At 37.0% G+C, this 22,553-nt stretch overlaps 1 protein-coding gene across 1 annotated transcript; it reads right to left on the minus strand.

The window, feature by feature from the left end:
- Window positions 1-6,063: 6,063 nt before the first annotated feature.
- LOC127630407 (uncharacterized) lies at window positions 6,064-20,201 on the minus strand. Its single transcript, XM_052107877.1, has 4 exons — window positions 19,956-20,201; window positions 11,593-12,009; window positions 9,148-9,253; window positions 6,064-7,540 (listed from the first exon to the last, which is right to left on the minus strand). The coding sequence occupies exons 1-4, from the start codon at window positions 20,017-20,019 to the stop codon at window positions 7,534-7,536; spliced, it is 594 nt and encodes a 197-aa protein (XP_051963837.1). The 5' UTR covers window positions 20,020-20,201; the 3' UTR covers window positions 6,064-7,533.
- Window positions 20,202-22,553: the final 2,352 nt, after the last annotated feature.

The following is a 22,553-nucleotide window of genomic DNA, read 5'->3' on the forward strand; positions in this document are numbered from 1 at the left end:
TGCATTGTTAGAGGAATTTATACATTGGTGTCTCTGGTCAGCAGGCTTCTGTGTTGTCCAACAATCACCCATTATAGAACTGTCACATTACTCTGTATTAATCTTCACCTACTCTCCCTTCAGTTGTGGGTCGTCCCACTCTTATTCAATCATCTGCTCTTCCACCCTCACACCCTCATCATCATACTGAACATTCTTTCAGATTAGAATGTGAATGTTTGTGTGAGCGTGAGGCACCAGCATGTGCCAAGTGTGTTCCTCATGTATGCTAATGAGTGAGATCATGCGTTGCCACAATGTCCTGGATCTGCAGATTATATGGCTACTCTGGGATCTTCCGTTTTTTTAAATATCCTATTTCTTAATTTGTTTTACTGATGTGTGAACTTAATCCCAAACCTAATCACCCAAATTCAGTTTTAATACCCTTAACCTATTTATTTTTTATCTCATCTAAATAAAGATGTTTCAAAGAATAAAAAAAAAAAAGTACCATAAAAGTACTCCATACAGACTCATGAACCATATTCCAAGTCTTCAGAAGCCATGCAGATTTATGTGAGGAATATACTGAAATATTAGTAGTTATTTGCTTAAAATCTTTCTTTACACTAAGTTATTGTAGCCTATGTCGTTATAAGAGATTACTTAAAATATACTGCACAAGTTTTATGGACTGTTTTTAAGGTACTTTTATGATGCTTTTTTTCTCCTATTCAGAGCTCGACTGTGTCCGTCCCCATTCACTGTCATTATATAGAAAAGAGCAGCATGAACATTCTGCCTAACATCTTCTTTTGTGTTCCACAGAAGCAAAGTCATATGTGTTTGGAACATCAGCGTGAGTGAATTATGACAGAATTTAGATTTTTGAGTGAACTATTCCTTTTATTTAACTTATGAGGTCTACAATCCTCTCTTGATCATTCATAAGCCTATGTTGTGTATGCGTTTTTAAACTTAGTAGACAGAATTCCTTGGTATCACATAAAAGGGCCAAGGCTTTTAGATCATCTTCACATAAACAAAACAGAGTTTCTTAATTTAGAATAGAGTTATTTAGAGTAAAATGGATTTTAATCTTGATTCTGCTAATTTAAATACAATTGAAGACTCGCTTCAAAGTCTCTCTCTCTCTCTCTCTCTCTCTCTCTCTCTCGGTGTGTGGTCGTGTGTGCCATTTCTAGAAATGTCCAATTGTCAAAGTCATTCAAGTGCACTGAAACATTTTTTCCATTGAAATTGCCAGAAAGCATTATAAAAACCAGCAAGAAATGACTGTTCACTATATTCACTTACCGGAAATATTGTCATGTCTTACATTTACACAATTGGCAGACGCTTTTTATCCAAAGTGACTTACAGTGCACTTATTACAGGGACAATCCCTCCGGAGCAACCTGGAGTTAAGTGCCTTGTGTTAAGGACACAATGGTGGTGGCCATGGGGATCAAACCAGTGACCTTCTGATTAACATTTATGTGCTTTAGCCCACTACACCACCACCACTCCACTCCATGTCTTCTTTAGTCTCTCTTTAGTCTCTTCTTTAGTCTCTCAAGGTGTCAGAAATGGAGGTTGAGCAGCTACAATAAACTTGCAAAAAAAAAAAACAGATTCCGGAATGGTCTCATTCATGGCATGTTGTACAGCAAATTTGTTGACCTAGTAATTCTGTCACAGTAATTGTGTCATCAGTGTCCAAATGTTAGAGAATGAAGGCCCTTGTGAGTGTTCAAATTTATATTCACAATATACTGATACACATTGTAGGGAAATAGGGAGCAGAATAATAGAGGAATAACTGTAGTAAACTGAGGGCTTCATGAAACCTTATAATTACTCATCAATCCTCAACATGATCACATGCGAAATGGACATGTTACTGCAAAAGATAAAGTACCCTGAAATTGACTGCATTCAGACGAATTACTGACAGGCACCATCCCCCATCAGACATTTTTGCATTAATATATGTGTGAAAATGTTACCTTTGAGCACTACTGATTGCACGTTATGCAGGTAACATGCAACAGGTTCTATTCCAGGTTCTAAACAATGGTGAGTGTGAAAAGAGGTTGCATTTTTGCTTTTTTGTTTTTACTCCACTGATGTTTAGGGTTAGGTTTGTGTTATAGGGGGTATAGTTAAAATATACATTCATCATTTATCACTAAATATACAACTTGCTTTTGGGGCCACTCTGTGGACATTTCACTTGGAAACTGGAGCTCACACATGCCCGTCTGTTCAACAAAACATCCAGCTTTAGCCACAGGGGGCATTAATTTGGTTTTTGGTAAGCACAGACCAATTTCAAAAGCAAAACTTTCAACCCTAATTTTACCAGATTCACAGTAGCTGAAAATGTTTCACATCCTTTATGTGCATTTCAAACCACGTCATGTGCATTATCTTGAGGGAGCTGCCTTGACATGATGGAGCAGATGAATGACCTCTTTGATTTGGCAATTGTACCTCATTTTACAAAATGCTGCCAGGAGACGCCACAGACATTTTTTAATATCTGATATAATGTGGGCTATAATGGTTCATACACCACCAGCCTCTGTATATCTGAAAGCATACGTGCACAATACTGTTCAATTCAAGATTTGTAATGTGCACTTTCAAAATGCAAATAAATATTATTCGATGGAAACGCAGCTATTGTGATCAGTCTGCAATCCTTATGGATACCCATTAAAAGCTTGATCTTTTAATGATCTTTACTGTCTCAAACCCCCATCATTACTCATAGCCACCCTCAAAGTCACCAATATAATTTATTCCCATGCTGAGATTGAACATCACTGCACAGGACTGCACAGATGCATGTTTGTGCTAACAACTCAGGGATGTATGGAAGGGAACTGACCATTACCACACACATACACATATACTTCCAGAACAATAGGCACTTATGAGCTGCAATTAGTGTCACACATGCACAATGCATGTTCCATCCGCATGGCACAAAGGACTGCTTAAGAAAACAATGAGATAAAGAAAAACACATACATATCACAGAACGCAGATGTGAACTCAACAGGCTACACCCTGATCACCCCCACCTCCCACCCACACACATGCACACAACATTCAGCTGTCTGCTTATATCATATGTCAGCCTGACTTATGACATCATTATCTCATGTATTATATGCTTAAGTGAAATTTAACATGAATATATAACGAGGAAAATCTTTGAAAGTGACATTTATTTTATGCATGTATAATGTAACTTACAAGCACATACAGTATTCAAACACATGTAGATCATTGTTCCTGGTGCCTTAGGATACATTTACAGCTTCCAAATCTTCCATATTCGCTCACTTCTTTTGCATTAACACATGGCTGTATATATGTGAGAAATGACATTTTGACCCTAGTGTGTGAGTGTGAGCTGTGAATTGTTTGTGTGCAAAAAACAGACAGGTGTAAAATAGATGTTCATCAAAATTGTGACCATATGTGTAACTGAGATATTGACTATATCTAGTTTTATCACTTGCTTTTGTTTTGTAATCTTTATTAAAAAGAACTTATGAGAGTCTCATAATAACCATCAAACAAATATTTATACCACAATTGTAAACTCAATTTAAAAATGTAATACACATGTTCCTTGACTGTCATTTAGTGTTAAGTAAACTGCAGACAGAGTGTTTAAACCTCAGCAGATCAAATCAGCCCTGTCTCTGGTACCGTGTAGGCCTACACACCCTCCCCTGAACTGTATTTCATACTGAGTGGGCAGCACAGAGTGAGTGTTTATCTAGGCTCTGAAGTAATCATGAGGCTGCTGTCTGGCTATATTAGCCCTCCTCTTCTTAAAGCACACTCTCCAACACTCATGTTCCTCTATCTATGGTACACGTATGGTTCACATGGTACATGTACAGAGGGAAGGGTGTCAACTTATATGGTAACAATTTATAATAATGAACCATAGTTAACCCATAACTATGTAGGAACTAATGCAGGACAAATGAAGAGTACAGCATGAACTCTTCAATCACTACTACTAACTAATATGGAAGAGTAATTAATTAGTTTGTAGTTAATGGCAAATTGATGACTGAGGTAGTTCACTAGTAGATAATTCATAATTACTGTATATTTAATGCATACTGAAGAATGACGAACAAACTACTGATCACTTAAAATAACTACTAAATTGTTATCTATCACAAAATTAATACTTCAAAATGTTGTTTTGTTGGTAGCGTACTACAAGCCAACTGGCATAGACAAATCAATGCCTAATGAGCCATGCCCTCTTGAGGACTTTTTCTTTAAAGAAGAAGAAAAAAAAAAGGTCATACAGACGAAGTCAGCACATGGATTTGATGCAGCCGAAGCAGGACCTACTGTAGCCTAATGGCCCAAAGAACTCTCAACACAACTGCTATAATCTCCTTAGAAGCTGTACTATTATTTACTTTGATTATTCTTTTACCTAAGGGAGTTGATGTGACTCTTTATGATATAAATATCAACAAAAATATTCTGCTGAAGAAAGTGGTAACACTTGAATTATTACTGATGGGTTAACAACCTTTTCACTAGTAATGATTAAAGTACATTGTCCACTCTGTATGAAGATTCATTAGTCATGATTAGAAGAGAAATCCTGAAGTCAGAGGACACATACTGTAATATCATTCTGTGAGGTAAGCTGGCTCGTGAAGATATTCTATCAGGTAATGTTGTGATTTAGAGGGACAATCTTTCTATAAATGTTTTTTTCTGGACGAAGAGCACAGTAAACAGGATGTATATAACTGATGATTTTACAGTAGACTGCATCAAATCCAAGTGCTGACTTTTTCAAGAAAAAGACCTCAAGAGGGCATATCTCATTAGGCATTGATTTGTCATTGCCAGTTGGCTTGTTGAACGCTACCAACACAACTACGCTATGGTAAACTGAGGTGTTCATTTTGTGATAGGTAACAAAACAAAATAACAAAAAAATATATATATTACATTTGAGTATATTGTCAGAATGTTGTGTATATTTGAATTTCTGTGTATGCCGTGTGAGTTTTAATTTTTTTTCGGTGATTATGTCATGTTCACGTGAGTTCATGTGAGTGTCATACTCTCACTAGGAATGCACAGGATTCATTGTATAACAAACACAAACAGAAACACACTCATACACACTAGTGGTACAGAGCTCAGACTGTGAACAAGATGTCAGAACTCAGACTGTGAACAAGATGTCAGAGTGGGTCTCCCACTAAAAGAGTCCATTGTTCACAGAGAGAGAAAGAGAGAGAGAGAGTGGCTGGGCTACTGCCTAAAATAACATTCAACCACGCACGCGCGCGCACATACGCACGCATGCACGCGCGCGCGCGCGCACACACACACAAGAACTAGCACAAAGTGTATTTCATTATCTACCTGCTTTTAGCTCTCTTCCCAGTTTAATATGGAAAAATATGGATGAGAGAAGATTTTTTTTGGGTGGTTTACGAGGACATTTTTTTGTTTACAAATTGGTAATTACAAGGGTTTCATACTATAAATGTGGTTTATGAGGGAATTACTAGTGTCCCCATAAATCAAATTGCATAAAAAACATACTAAATGATAGTTTGTACTGTATAAAACTCATTGTGTCTATGGGGAGTCCTCATAAGGATATCCGCAACAACGTGTGTGTGTGTGTGTGTGTGTGTGTGTGTGTGTGTGTGTGTGTGTGTGTGTCATTACTAGTGAAAAGGTTGTTAACCCATCAATAATAACTCAAGTGTTACCACTTTCTTCAGCAAAATATTTTTGTTGATATTTATCATAAAGAGTCACATCAACTCCCTTAGTAAATAGTAGTACAGCTTCTAAGGAGATCATAGCAGTTGTTTTGTGAGTTATGTGTGTGTGTGTGTGTGTGTGTGTGTGTGTGTGTGTGTGTGTGTGTGTGTGTGTGTGTGTGTGTGTGTGTGTTTGAAGAGCTGGAATGCTGAGTGAATAGAGCAGAAAAGTAAACACAGATAAGCATAAACAATGTTATCTGAAATCCACTGTTACAATACAACAATACTTCATTCATTTTAACTTTATTATTGAGAAACAGAATGAACAATCACCACAAAAATTATCCTAACACAGACAAACACTCTGTTTTAAGAGGACTCTGACATCGAACGGAAAAGTGAAAACATGGAGTAATGTATTATAAAGAGAAAACAATGAAAATATTTTTGCAAACAGTTGCAGTGACCAAAGCCTCTTATCAATATTAAAATGTGTTTTTCATCATTCAGCACACTCATTGCCAATCTCTTAAAGCAAAGCCCAGTACAGCCATGCTCTAGAACGTCAGAAATAAACACAATAAACTTCAGTGTGAACAGATTGTGAAACCACATCACTGACACAAAGAAAATACAAATAACTATACCATGCAAGATGTACAAGGTTTATTGATACAGAATGTCTGTATGCTGTTAAAATAATTTACTCCAGGGTGAAAAACAACAGGATTTTATTGATACATGCCAATAGCAGCTGTGTGCTGGAGCAAAGCTGATTGGAACACTCAGTGATGTGTCCCTGAGGAAGTGATGTCACTTTTGGAATGGGTGACAGTTAAGAACAAGGCAGTCAAGTCACTTCATATTAATGCACTTCAATTAAAACCCTATATGAGAGCCGTTACTGTGTTGCTCCACTTAACTATATTTAAAACTATGTATTAGATGTTAGGCGTCAGTTTTAAGGCTGCTCAACTAGCAAATTAGACATTTTTACGAACGTGTCCTGAGCACATGTCCTGAGCACCTGGAGTGGTGGTGGCATAGTGGGCTAAAGCACAGAACTGGTAAACAGAAGGTTGCTGGTTCGATCCCCACAGCCAACAACACTAAACTCCAGGTTGTCCTTGTAAAAAGTGCAATGTAAATCGCTTTGGATAAAAGTGTCTGCCGAATGCATGAATGTAAATCTGCTTATAACAGCTCATAAACTGCATATAACACATAATACTTTTATAGGACAACTCTATAGGGAAAAACAATTGAGAGAAATGTAAAATCTAATGCATAATTAATTGTTGTGACAGATGAAGACACTGTGGAGTTTTTTTGGTATGGTATTTACACAGCTGGATTTATATAAAAATATATTAGCTTTTGCTTGCATGTGCTGTTTGAGTTTGTATTTGTTTATTAGGTCTTTCACAAACTCAGAGTTAGTGAGACCACATTCACTCATCCCGTTTACATGGTTAAAAATGTAAGTATTGTAACTTCATGTGGCCTCCCTATGTACGGTGATCAATAGGGCTTCGCAAGCTAGATTAGGGGAGTAGGGCAGGGTAGATGGAGGCAAATGGGAAGGCTGGGATGGTTGGGCAGGGCATCCTTTTCAATTGGAAAGTGAATGGGACCTCTCTCCTGCTTCCCTTATAGTCCTGGATGGTTAGAGTACTGCTAGCATTGTTTTTTATAATCAGAACAATAGTTCAGAACTTCCAGAATGTCTTCTTCTTTTGTTCCTGTCGAGCTGGTTTTCTTCTCAGGGGCTGATGGATGGATAGATAGATAGATAGATAGATAGATAGATAGATAGATAGATAGATAGATAGATAGATAGATAGATAGATAGATAGATAGATAGATAGATAGATAGATAAGAAAGAAAGAAAGAAAGAAAGAAAGAAAGAAAGAAAGAAAGAAAGAAAGAAAGAAAGAAAGAAAGAAAGACAAGGTAGTTTAGTACAAATATGGTACATCAGGCACAAGATTGTTTCTAACACAAGAAAGAAAATACATGAATAACTGTATAATTGAAGAAACAATTGACATGTTTATACATTTAAAAAATAACATTTGCATTTATGAGTTAAATGAAAAAAATATTTTACACAGCAAAATATACATTTCTTACTGAGTATTTTTTACTTTTCTTATTTTGAATTCAAATGGTAGAATGGAAGAACATGGAATTAACAGAAAAATAATTTTTCTAACTGAGTATTTGTCTTGTTTTCTCTAATAAAAATATGTAAACATAGTTAAAACAAGAAAAGATTACTTGAAAAGCAAAATTGCATAAGACATTTAGTCTTTTTTTAAGAGAAATCATATAAAATGTATCGTTTGTTTGCAAATTCTAAATTTAAAGCTTAAAAAAAACTATTTTGGGGTAATAAAAAAATAAACTTGTTTTCCCTTTGAATCAAGTTTTTTTCTTCTTAACATATTGACAAATAGCTTTCTTGTTATTAGCATAACCATTACAAAATTGTACTACTTATGTCTTGTTTTCTTATGCTAAAATCTTTTTAAAGAATGTTTACATATTTCTACTGGAAAACTAGACAAAAAATACATAGGAAGAAAATAATGTTATGCCGTTTGTTACCAAATTATAAACCAGGAATAATGTTTAGATCATTTGAATTCTATGGGTTATTTTTGGCCATATTATTTAGTTTTTTGGACAACACCATATTAGTACCATGGAACCAACTAATTAGTATCGCATGAACAGCACTGTTGCCACACCATTTTAAAACTGTCAGTACAGTTGTACAGTTTTTACAGAAATTCAAACTGTAAAGTTTGAATTTCTCAGATGATCAGGTTGTACACATTTAATAGGAGATTGCTGGTAACCATAGTGACTGTATCACTTATTGATTCTAGAGGTAAACATTCTGTTCTGCTGTTATTGGATTCCATTATGATATAATTTCTCTGTTTAACATTCTGATCCTAGATAGAGTTTAGCAGTGGTTTGTCTCCAATACTGCCAGAGCATGGAGGTGCAACATAAGGAATGTAGTGTAAATGTATTGTAACATGACAAATGTTACAATACATTTAAACAATAAATATTAGCAATTTTGTTACACCAATTAATAGGGATTATCAATGCATCAATAAGATGATTACAGAGATCATGATGCCCTCTTGTTTTTTAGGCTTTCGGTTCTTTGAAGTCCTACAACACAGAAAACCATTAACTATTAACATGCAAATCTCATTTCACCCCAGACATTCATTCAGAGAACACATTCCAAAAGCAGGCACCCTCAAGCAGCATAGTGTCACACTCAAAATTATAAATGAGACAACTGTTTTTTGACTGCTCATAATTGCGCAAAAAGAGACAAATAGTACTTACGAGTACTGTCCCATTCTCCTGACCACCAAGACGATTACAACAATGACCACTATCACTGCAGTCAATGCACCGATTACAATACCCACCAGTTGTCCCGTGCCCATAACTAGAGAGAGGAAGAACACAAGCTATCATGTCAGAAACTGCTTATTGTCACACACATGCTTATGTTTGAATTAATTAGGGTCTGTTCACACAGGATGTGTCCTTGTGTTCTAAATCAGTTAGATGCGGCACAGAGAAATGGAATAGAACACAGGGGTCTCGATGAAAATCAATTATAAAATATAAAAAAATAATTAATATAGAAATTCAAAATAATTTACTTACCCTCACTTTGTTCCAAACCTGTATGACTTTCTTTCGTTTGTGGACCACAAAATGGAATTACTGCCTCTGTGATCAATCACTTTCACTGTATATATAGTGAAAGTCAATTCTGCTTAACATCTTCCTTTGTGTTCCACAGAAGAAAAAAGTATGGTGGCCCAGACACAACAAAGCTTAGTTTAGCTAAGCTAATTTTGAAATTAAGCCACAACACACAAAGAAAAGGCTTAATTTCATTGTGTTGTGGCTTAATATTGTTGTGCTGTGGCTTTTTTGTTGTGCTGTGGCCAAGTTTCAATGAATTGTGGTTTAATTTTGTTGTGTTTTGGATTTTCCGTTTTGTTTTGGATTAATCTCATTGTGTTGTGGCTTATTTCCAATGTGCTGTGGCCTTTCTGTCGTGCTCTGGCTTAATTTAGTGTTGTGGCTTTTCAGCTATGTTGTAATGATGTCTGTTTCCTGAATGATTAGTTCTTTTTAGGCGATACTCAGCAAGTAACTGGTTGAGCCGATTCACAAAATCAAACTTTAGTTCTGGGTTGATGACACAAGATGCACAGCTGAAGTACTTTTACTGGCTAAGCAGCATGCCGAACTGTCCACTTCAAAAATAAATGAATGAGCCGGTCCCACTAACCGTCGAAGTTTGACAAGGACGTATTGAGAAGTTAACTGCAGTAGCTAAAGATACCATTCATAAACCTACAGATGTATTTTTTGCTATATTTGGATTATTTGCAAATGAAGGTCTCGAGAATTAGGCATTTTTACTCGATGATGTTACTAATACAAATTAATAAAAATATATTCGTTTTCCTGATGTGTTTGTATGTGATGGACATTTTAAAGGAATCTAAATTACATTAACTTATGTATCAGTAACAACATACTAAAATGACACCAAATTCAGTAGACCAGTAGCCTTACTCCTGAGACAGGTGCAGGATAGGTGGTTACTAGTAACTAGACCGACTATTGAACCAAAGAAACGTTTTCGAAATTAACGAATCACACCTACAGGCAGAATTGAAAGTTAGCTTTTCGGTTGTGTCTGACTCAAAAAGAACCAAATGAGCCGGTCCAAATAACTGCCGAAGTTTGCAGAGGATTACGAGGAGTCTGATGCGTGAGCTGGTGATACGATGAACATGCATGTATCAAGGACTTGAACGAGCCTGGGGCAAAATTTTATTTTCTTTGATGACAACAAAATGTAATGAAAAGATGCTTGTGACTAGTTTTATTAAATATAACTTTTGTGAAAACATGCAAAAACTTTAAGTCGAGAGATGTAAATGAATTATACAATTCTTTATTGTGCATGAAGATTATATATTAAGTTGCTGTAAGCTAAATCATAGTTTCTGGTGAGACTAGTTTATTCTTTATATGCTTTAGACATGTAGATCATATCCGCATTTGTACATCAGAGTCTGTATTGGGCGCTTTAAGTGTAAAACTTTAATGTAGGAAACTTATCCAGCAAAATGTAAACAATACAGTATTTGTTAGTTATAGGCTTTTCTACATGCAGGATCACAGAATGAAACACTGATGACAATAAACACCCTTCTTATTTGAGTAAAAGGTAATAATCAGCAATATGCATTCACATATAGCTTTATTTGAATGTTTCAGGGTGAATATCTTGACACCAGGATGTTAGAATTACGTACAAGTGACGTCAATGCGTGATAATGTAAAAGAGCTACTGAATCTTTCATTTGAAACGGTTCATTGAAACGAACCGTTCAAAACACTGGTTCATGGAAATTAATCAGACTTCACATTACTATTGTGTTGTGACTTCATTTCATTGTGTTGAGGTTTAATATGGTTGTGCTGTGGTTTATTTATGGTGTGCATTCAGCTTTTATTTGTATTGCTAATTTTGTTGTGCTGTGCACCCCTGGGCCCACCGTAAGAAAGTCAAGTGTTGTTTTAAAACAAGATGCTAAAAAAAACAGCAAGATGTGCCACAATGGTCAAAGATTTCATGTTGCACATGTTTATATAAAAAAACTGAGTGAAAAAATTAACAGCGCAGATGGATGCTGCATTGCGTGTGAACAGTCCCTTACACTGTGTGTTTGTCTGTGAAAGTGTGTATCTAACCTTCTTGCTCCTCCACCTCCACCTCAGATTTTTCAACATATGTAGATGTTTCATTGTTGGCTGACTCTGTGGCTCCTGCTTCTGTTGCTGCTTCTGTTGCTGCTTCTGTTGCTGCTTCTGTTGCTGCTTCTGCTTCTGCTTCTGTTGCTGCTTCTGTTGCTGCTTTTGTTGCTGCTTCTGTTGCTGCGGCTGCTTGTGTTGGTGCTGCCGACTGTATTCTTGGTGCTTCTGTGGAAACTGATGGCTCACCAGCATCGACTGTGGTGGCAGCCACCTCCGGTGCCTCTTGAACAGGAGCAGCTGCTGTTGAAACTACTTCTTGAGGAGCTGCTTCTTCTGCTATCTTTGTGACCTCAGGAGGCTGTTCTGATGCAGCTACTGTATATACAGCCACAGAAGCTGTTGATACTAGAGTACCTGGCAAAAATTCAAGCAGAAGTTAATTAAAGGGACAGTTTGCCCAAGATTGTGTCATTATTTACTCACCCTCACTTTTTGAGTAAACTATCCCTTTCAGTAATATCACAATATCACTACCAAAATTAGCTCTAAAATTAGCTTAGTAGGATCAAGGGTTGTGTGTTACAGCAGAAAAATACACAGACTGGCAGCCTGTTTGTAAAACTGCAAACAGGAGTAAACTGGGAAGAGAAATCAGCCCTGGATTTGAATAATTAAAAAAAGGGGGAGGGGGTTTCATGGCCAGCCTACCAGGAAAAGTCCCGGTTCTCCCTATGGCCATTCTGCCATGGGCTGCAAACTCAGACAAGCAGAGTGATACAAACAAATTGATTCCTCTGCTGTTATACTAAATCTCAGTACTACTGCCCAATGATATTAGAGGACCGGTGTCATGCAATATCAAGTCCCCCCATAAAATTCTGTCCTCCAAGAGCTTCAAAGCCATTTCTTTGCCTAAATATTTTTTTTTAAGAATTCTGTTCAGTGCCTAATCAAAAAATACTACAATATCGCTTGAAAATGTATGTAGTTTCAAGCATGGAAATACATAAATTAATGTCATGGAACTGGCTGAACAATAAACACAAACTTTAATATCAAACTCAACATAAAACAAACATAAACATGCGTGCGTCTCTCTCTCTCCCGAATTGGTACCTCGGCTCCTTTATCTCGCTCTCCCGCTGATCAGCTGATTTAGTGCCGGCCATGCACCATCTCGGCCTAGCCACGCCCTCCTCCTCATTGAATTGTGAATTTCTTGATTTGAAAAGGGGTATTATGTGTTTTCTAAACATATCTGTAACAAAATCTTCAATCTTTTATGTAAAACAATTAAATTTAATGAATCTACTGACATAATTTGCTAATATATTTTTGAGTAATAATTATTAATCTGAATAATCAAATCTTATAATAAATGCAATAGTACAGACTACAGTATATACTTGAATATAATAGAATTTTAAGAAATAAATTAGATATTGCAAATAAAATAGAGGAATTAATTATTTTGCTCCCATATTTTGATTTTCCGGGAACTTTGTCAATTTTGGTGGCATTTTTGCCCCGAGCCCTGTGGATTTCTGACCCTGAACTAAATAAAAAAATGGTCACATTAAATGTTTTTTCTTTTGGTGCGTACCAAACTGCACACTTCTGTACTCTTGTATGTCATTTTGTAGTGTAAGTAGTGTGAGTAGAATGTTCACACTAAAAATACAGCAAAAAGAAGTGTACTATGATTTTACACGGATGATGCACTTCTTCAGCCATCTAAACTGAGTGTGAAATGATGCCTTTTCGTATGTATCGAAAAGGGCAGAGTTAACAGATTTGGATGAGAGCAGAAAAATTCCAGAGACGCTGATCCTATTTGCTCTGTGTCTTGGTTCTCTGGTGACTGTATCACATGGCGCCAGACATTTCTCATGGCCTGTATTTAATAGTAAGAACATTCTGGCCTCTCCAATGGCCCGACAAAAACACACTTACACATATACTCATAAGTTTAGTCCAAAGATATCCAACCACACCCACCCAGAAAATCACACCCTTCTACTCAGCACTAAACTATTAAGGTCACTTCCTGTCTACGTCATGCTCTCTTTCAGACTAATTGTTTCACTTCCTGTGCAAAGTTGACTTTAACTGCCCAAAAGGAAATGATGCATGGGTGAAAATTCTCACTGTTCAAAAAAGGGCAAAACTGGCATTGTTTTCCTCTGGGGCTGATTAGGGATGTTTCTGCATCACTCTCTAAGACCTCAGGAACCATTAGAAGCACTGCAAAACTGTGCTCAGATCTGTGCTGTGTGTTGGCGTATAAGCCATATGGAATCCATATGAGTGTCTTTCTCTTGGCGATTTGAAGGAAACCTCCCTCTACAATCACACCACCTCAGCTACTGAACTACACAGTTTAAAATATCAAACTCAGCATAGGTTAAACATATAAGACTAAGCACATTGTGTGCTGTGCTGCACTGCAAAGGCTAAACGCAGTAACTATGTGAACACTGAAACTGAGAAAAATGACATGATTGTCTACTCTAGACAAATGTGTTGTGCCCATGTGTTAATGCACTGATTAGGTATGTAGATCAGTCTGAGCATAGTTGAGCCAAACCTGTCTGTCACAGTACAGATCATATTCTTAGGGACACCCAGTACTTCATTTTGACATGTGTAGTTACTGTGTTTTGCCTTTGCATAGTTGTATGAATTAATATCTTCAGTAATTGCCCATTTTGCCTCTGGGCAACAAACCCATTTTCTTCACTTTGCAAGCACATTATGCATATATGATGGCCAGAAATTGGGTAATAATGAAGGGTAAACAACAAAAAGCATTTCCTTGATCAAACATTTGTCAGTGTGTAAGACATTTAAAGTAATACTTATTATTTGGAGTATGAAGAATTGCGTAACCCTCCTGTTCTGATAAATAAGGGACATTTACTTTACTGTTTGCTGTAAGGAAACTGTACAGGTGTAACTTTTTTTTTATTTTTATAAATTATAAAATGTCTTATTTCCTGAAATAAAAACAATAAAAATATTCATCTATATTTATCGATTTCACTGTTAATTTGCATATGCAAATAAACTAATTTATGTAACGTCACTACAGAAAAACCTACACTTCTATAAGTTACAACATGAAGAAAATATGAGAATGTTTCATGTATTGAGGACAGATTGCTGTCATAAGGTGAAAAAATGTATTTTGCATTATTTGACAATCAGTGGTGTGTGGTGGACTTTTGAAATGAGGAGGCAGAGTGCCATCTCAGCGTTCGCTTGTCTCCCATTATAAATTCCTATTTCAGTTTTAGTTGACAATTAAATAGCTCTCAGGTTAAACTCATACAAATCTGAAATCTTATTTATCACAACATATGATATGAAAAAGTAGGCCTGCATAAAAATATATGATATATAAAGTCACATATTTTCCTTATAAATGCAACAACATAAAGGCAGAAAGGCATATGAAATATACACATTCCTTATGAAATTATGAAATACCTTTTAACTTACACAGTAAATAGCATAAAATACTATTTTTGTAAATTTATATTAACACTCTTTACTAAATCAAGTCAAATCAAAGACTCATCAGGTGTATGCATTGTTTTATAATTCCCCCAACCCTTCCCCCAAAATAATATTAATTATTTCAAAAATAATACCTACAAGAATACAGCAACAAGTCTGAGTCATTTAGTTTTTTCTGTGCAAATAGTTTCTCCAATTCCATCAGTTCATCCTATTCAAAGCGATCTGCAGAGACCCGCTGCGGGCAGAGAGCATGAGAGGTGGGCACTGTCGCATTGATTGATTGACAGCATACTGAACGAATCGCTGATAATCGGAGCCATTGTCTCCCATTACATTGTCTCACCCTTATGCTGTATTCAGTGTTTCATCCCTCTCTCATTCATGCCACGCTACAGGTGCTGAATGAGATTGCTTGAGAGATGCTGCCTCCCTTTGTAATCCACTGGGTTTTGCTGTTTGACAGAGTGACTGCAGAACGATGACTTCTACACATTATTTGAGCTTACATGTCATAATATTTATTCTGTGTGTGTGTGTGTGTGTGTGTGTGTGTGTGTGTGTGTGTGTATGTGTGTGTGCGTGTGCTGCACTGTAGGTATATTATGGTCTTATCCCCTCATTTATGTGTGTGTGTTCTGTATTGTGGCTGATTTAGAATTTCTTTTGACAAAATTTGAAAAAATTGCATAGTGTCACCAGTTCAAATGTGTGTGTGGCTGGGGATTGTATGTTTTGCAATCTGCATGTTTTATAGTTTCACCCCTTCATTTCCATTTGTGTTTGTTCTGCATTGTGGTTGATATAGACATTGTACAGTATCTGTTATTCAGTCTTTCCCATTTATTTGGTTGGCCAATTTCGACTGTGAACAGTAGAGGTGTCCCTTTTTTCCACTTATTGAATCAAGTCCAAATTGTTTATGTGTGTTCAGATGGCAAGTGGAGAAAAAGTCATCAAATCTTGTACTGCTCAGATAAAGGAAATAAAGTATGTTTCTCTTCCTCTCCAACCACTGCCACACACACATTCACATAAATACACATGACGTGTTGGTGGGAGCAGAGTATGAAGAAAGAGCTAACTGTTCTCTTGCTCTCTTTCTCTGTGTTGTACAGACTGGCATGACTGTTGTACATAAATGTACATTATAGGGGAAGGAGGGGGAAATAGTGTGAGAAACTGCCTTTCTGCTAGTATCCACTAAAATAGAGCAGGTATGTGAGTATGTCAGTAAAAATCTCACATTAGGTGAGCCAATTAATGTCTTTGACCAAGCCTGAAACATTTCCCCTGAGAAAATTAAATCCATACAAGGGAAAGAAAAAAACAGGGTGAGACAAATACAAAGGTAAAGAGCAGAGATGGAGGGAAATAGAGAAAATGAGGCCAATATTGGGTGTCTGTTAAACAGGGAACAAAACCTTTTCCACGGTTACACAAAGGAAAGACAGAGAACCCTCTTCAGCCCAATCCATCACCATCACAATCTACTGCTTCAGCATGTGTGCATATGTGTTGCGAGGGAGTATAATGCTGGAATGTTTTTAGTACTGGGAGAAGGAGAGAAGAACATCTCATAAAGAGGTAGATTCACTCCTGCTTACACACAAAAAAACACACACATTCACGTTGCATGGCATGTCATGAGTGGGAAGCAGAGGACATAGCAAGTGGAAAATCACTCTTATCACTTGAACAGACACAGAACAGAGACACACACACACACATACACACACACACACACACACACAGTTGTTTTCTCTCAGACTCACACTCTCCAGACAACATATCACAGATTAACATTCACAGCCTGATCTGAATACAGCACACAATACTCCAGAGAAAGGGAGTCAAAACTCTGAATAGGCTGTATATCTGCCAGAGCGCTGCAGTTCCCAACAAATCTTAATTCCTTCCAATCAAGCTTGAGAAGACTTGAGGTGTTAAGACCCCGTTTACACCTTGTTTTAAGATGCGTTTCTGGTGATCCGATCCAAAGTGGTTAGCCTTAAATACAGGTTTAAACGGGGTCTATTTTTGTGATCAGATCACGAAAGCCACATACGAAGGCTGTTCAAAAACAAATGTGACCATGTCCATCCTGAAGGCATCCCAGACAGCAGTGAAGCTCCAACCGTCAATTCTGTCAATCAACTGTTATGCTAAAACAAAAGTTTAAACTTTGCCGTTTACGAGCGTCTTGAACCGGAAAGAACCGTCCGATAAGAACGTTTAAAAAGTAGATACATATACAATCACGATAGCTTCACAGATCGTCTTCAGTGTGTCTGATATCAACATGCAGAGACACAGATAACAAGCACACACACCTGTAGCTAAAATAATGGTTCAATTCTGTTCAAAATGTAGCGTTTGTGCTTAGATTAAATTTCACCTTCATCTGAAAGAAAAAAAAGAGTGCTGTTTCTGTGTCTTTTCTGACTTGCGATTTTAATATCCTGCAGTAGCAAAGTGACTGAAGTCATCATGAAATCAGAGATCCTTCCCTCTAAATCCAATCACAAGATGCATCTTAATACCAAGTGTAAACGTTGTCAAAAGAACTGATTCTGAATTCTGAAGAGTTAGTTTGAGTTTAGGAATGCAATTCAGATTGAGGGGTGTATTCAGATTGACAAGTGGATTCAGATTATGAGGGTCATTTAAATTGTATGGACTTAATTCGGCACAATATGTTGAATTCTATTCTGTCAGATCTCATAGGAATTGATTCAGATTGAGGAATTAATTCATACAATGGAGTTGATTCAAATTTAGCACTATGAATTTAATTCAGATTCAGCTTTGTCAGACTTTGTCAAGCACTGTGAGGGGCGGATTCAGATTTTTGAGTAAAATTACTTTGAGTTTTATGGTTGATCACCTTGAATTAATGCAGATTCAGCTGTGCAAAAATCTGATTGAAATTAAGTTCTGAGATTCAGATTGAGTATGTGAAGTTCAGACTGAGCTCAGTAAAGAGGTCGGGGCGTGCCTGTGGTTACTTTTAAGAGGCCATGTGAGAGGCTCAGGGTTCATGTAGCTAAATTATCTCCCAGTACACCCAATAACTAGATGTACTTTCAAATGTCAGTGTGTATTCATAACACACACTACAACACATAACAGATTGAGTCATGTAGTTATAGCCGTACACAGATAAGGATCTACAATTTATGGATTTAGACAGTAAACAGTATATCCATGCTTTTACCACTTTCCTTAGATAATTTAGTGTTATAGTAATTTCTACATCAGCAAGGAGTTAGTATTTACATTATTGCGAGAAGATATACAGTAGAAGAGATCATTTGTATATTATCGACAGTACTGTGCAATTTTGTAGGCAGTTGTGAAAAATGTAAAATAGTGAGTGAATACTTTTTTATTTGTCAATTAACTTTATACAAAGTGCAGTATTCATAAAAGGTTAAATCAATATTTGGCATGACCCCCTTGTGCCTTTAAAACAGCACCAATTCTCCTAGGTACACTTGTGCACAATTTTTCAAGGTAGTTCGAAGCATCTTGGAAAATTACCACAGTTCTTCTATTTATTTAAATATTCTATCAAACTAAACTGCTTCATGTAATCCCATACTGACTCTGTATGGGTCATACCATCTGTTGTAGGACTCCTTGTACTACTTCTATTCTGCTTGCAAAAGGAATGTTTGGAAAATATATATTTCTTATTGACACTCTAAAGCAGAAGATAAAATAACCATCTTAAGACAAACGTTGTTGCGAAACATATAATGTGCCTAAAGACTTTTGCACAGAACTGTATATATGGAGGATTATGGAGAAGAAATGTTCAACCGTTGGCACTTCACTTTTAAAACAGGGAGTGATACCACAAAACTTGTAAGATAGGGAGACAAATGGCAACAGGAGAAAGAATAAGAGAGACCAAAGGAGAGACAGGGGAAGTCTGGAGAGGAAGAGTGTGCGCTAATACCACTCATCTGATTACTGGGAGTGAAGTTTTCCAAAGTTCCAAACTTGCTGAACGTCTTAATGTGATGTTTAGACTAGAGAGCTGTAACCGACACCGGGCAATGAGTCAGAGGCACTGCTGTTTAAAAATAATCTCCATGCCCCCTCTATTCCACCTCTGAAGGATTGAAGGCTTGAAACCCCGCCAAAGATGGTTACAAGGGGTGTCTCTCTCGCTTTCTCTCTGGAGCCTGCTCTGCGCTCAGATGTAACCAGCCTGTAAACTAAGTGCTCAAATGCTACCCTTAAATATAGACTCAGATCTATTAATACACATGTATAACCCAGCCCAGATCGAGAGAAATAGAGAGAAACAGAGACAGAGAGATGGCGAGATATAGATCAGTGCTGGTCAACTCAAGACCGATGTTTAATGGCACAAGAGTCGATGAAACATTATATCATTTTCCCAGCACATTGTCCAAATGAGAGAAACTCTTATCAGCACATGCTTAGATGTCTGGGCACATTTTTCATGACTAGAACATATGAAACCTTTCATCATAAAAATCATCTTGCTTATGTAATAAAACAAAAAAACAAATAGTCACAGAAACACTGAAAATCTTATATATATATATATATATATATATCGTGATCATATCTAATAAAAAGTTAACATAGTTATTTACTGTCTATAATAAACGTAGAATTAGTACAAAAAGAGTCCTTTGAATTAATGAATGAAATGGTCATTAAGTGAAGCAGAAACAAACACAGTATGGTAATTAAGGGATAACATCAGAATGGACAGAGATTATGATAGAATATGTAATAGCTATACCTAGTGTGTGTGTGTGAATGTGCGCGCACGCGTGTGCGTGTGTGTGTTGACTTACTTGCTCGGGTGAAGGTAAAGAAAGGCCCTGCCAAGGCGACCAGTAGCAGCAGTATGATCCTCATCGTGGTAGCTGTTCTGTCGTCCAACTGAAACTTTTACAAACTCAGAGGCTCCTAAAAATTCACAGCAAGCTCTGGATGAAATGCTGGCTCACACACTCAAACGTGTGGCTTAAAGTTGGTTTGAATGGAAAGGGGTGTTGAGGTCTGGAGCAGCAGTCTGGACAGAGGCACTGAGAGCCAGAGTGAGAGAGTGTAAATGCATACTGTGTGTAAGTATGTGTCTTGGGGGTTGGACATTGGTGTTAGGTGGTCCTGCCCCTTATCCCTTAAAGTAACTCTCTGTCTATCTGTCCAGTGCTCTCTCTTTTTGGCCCTAGAAATGTCTCTAACTTTTTTATTATGAAGTTTAATAAATATTCATATTAGTGAGGTAATACTTAATAATTATTAGAATTGTTTTTATATACTCTGGTGGCCAAAATTTGGAATAATGTACAGATTTAGCTCTTTCTGAAGGAAATTGGTACTTTCAACTTATAAGTGGCATTCAACTGACCACAAAGTATAGTCAAGTCATTACTAATGTAAAAAAAAAAAACAGTGTCATCATTATTTGAAAAAAATATATAAATATATAGAAAGGCCCCATTTCCAGCAGCCATCACTTCAACATCTTATCCTTGAGTAATCATGCTAAATGGCTAATTTGATACTAGAAAATCACTTGCCATTATATCAAATTCAGTTTAAAGGTATTTGGTTCATTAAATAAAGCTTAACATTGTATTTGTGTTTGTTTATGAGTTGCCACAGTATGCAATAGACTAGCATGTCTTAAGGTCAATATTAGGTAAAAAATGTCTTAAAAGAAACAGCTTTCTCTAGAAACTCATCAGTCAATCATTGTTTTGAGGCATGAAGGCTATTCAATGCTTGAAATTGCCACAAAACACTGAAAATGTCATACAAAGGTGTACACTACAGTCTTCAAAGACAAAGGACAACTGGCTCTAATAAGGACAAAAAGAGATGTTGAAGGCCCAGATGTACAACTAAACAAGAGGATAAGTACATCAGAGATTCTAGTTTGAGAAATACACAACTCACATGTCCTCAGCTGAAAGCTTCATTGAATTCTATCCGCTCAACACCAGTTTCATGTACAACAGTAAAGAGAAGACTCAGGGGTGCAGGCCTTATCGGAAGAATTGCAAAGAAAAAGGTTAGAATGGGCAAAGAAACACAGACATTGGACAACAGATAATTGGAAAAGAGTGTTATGGATCTTAACCCCATTGAGCTTTTGTGGGCACGTGAGATGTGCCTGACTAGACAGCTACATCTATGGCAAGTGCTACAGGAAATGTGGGGTGAAATGGCACTTGAGTATCTGGACAATCTGACAGCTAGTTTGCCAAGGATATGCAAAGCTGTCATTGCTGCACGTGGAGGATGTTTTTTATTAGAACTCTAGTTTAAGTAGTTTAAGAAGTGCTGAACATTTTTTTTAAATTGTATTAGTACCTTTTCATGTTATTAATGTCCTGACTATACATTGTGATCAATTGAATGCCACTTTGGTGAATAAAACCTTTTTGGCCGACAGTGTATATTAACCTAAAACCAGCAATATATACTGCATTTAACCTTTTGCTAATTTTGTTGTTCTTTTTGGCAGTTTTGCCAACTTATTACCATTGATCAGTGCAATTAGTTACATCTAATGCAGTCATTCACAAATATCTCTTATTTTTGCACCTATTATTATTTTCAAAATGTTATATGATCTTGTGTGACACTTCAAGTTGAAAAGACTCAATAAAATCACACAAATGACAAAGAACTCTTTTCCACCGTTACAAGTCAGAGGTTGTGAGGGCTTCTTTGACTTGCATTGGGTATGAATGCTACCATTTTGTGCTGACATCTTGTGGCCACATAGTGTAATTACAGGAGCACAATGTCTCTTTTGTCTGAAAAGAGCTAAATCCAAATACAAGCCCACATATTTATAGACTTACATTTCTGTAAGGCTGGGGGTGGATATGACAGTTTACTTAGCCCTGCAGTAACTGCAATAAGTGATTCATCAGGAATAGACTGGATCTTACACATGTGGAGCTTCTTTGCTCATCTTAAATTTAAATGACCAAAGAGGAGAGACAACAGAGTGGCCCCATAGTTCCGGCCTACTGCTATTCCATCATAGGATTAATATTAACATGCTCCTCCCAAACTTTAATAGGATTTCTATTTCTGAGGAGCTCTGAGGAACAAACAAATAACAAAACGTCTAGGTTATGTATGTAACCTCCGTTCCCTGATGGAGGGAACGAGACGTTGTGTCAGAGAAGCGACACTAGGGGTCTCTCTTGAGCGCCGATATTCACCTCTGAACTATGAAAAAAGGCCGATGAGAGTTGGCAACCAGTATTTGCATGTCCCGCCCCCAGACATACGGGTATTTAAGCGGCGCAAATACAGGAGTTCATTCAGGATTTTTCTGAGGAGCCGGAAATGGTCCGGCCACAACAGTGGCTCGGCTCAGCGGCGTGGCAGGGGAGACACAGCGTCTCGTTCCTCCATCAGGGAAC

Source organism: Xyrauchen texanus, chromosome 37 (assembly GCF_025860055.1).
Source record: "Xyrauchen texanus isolate HMW12.3.18 chromosome 37, RBS_HiC_50CHRs, whole genome shotgun sequence".
In the NCBI taxonomy this organism is placed as follows: Eukaryota; Metazoa; Chordata; class Actinopteri; order Cypriniformes; family Catostomidae; genus Xyrauchen; species Xyrauchen texanus.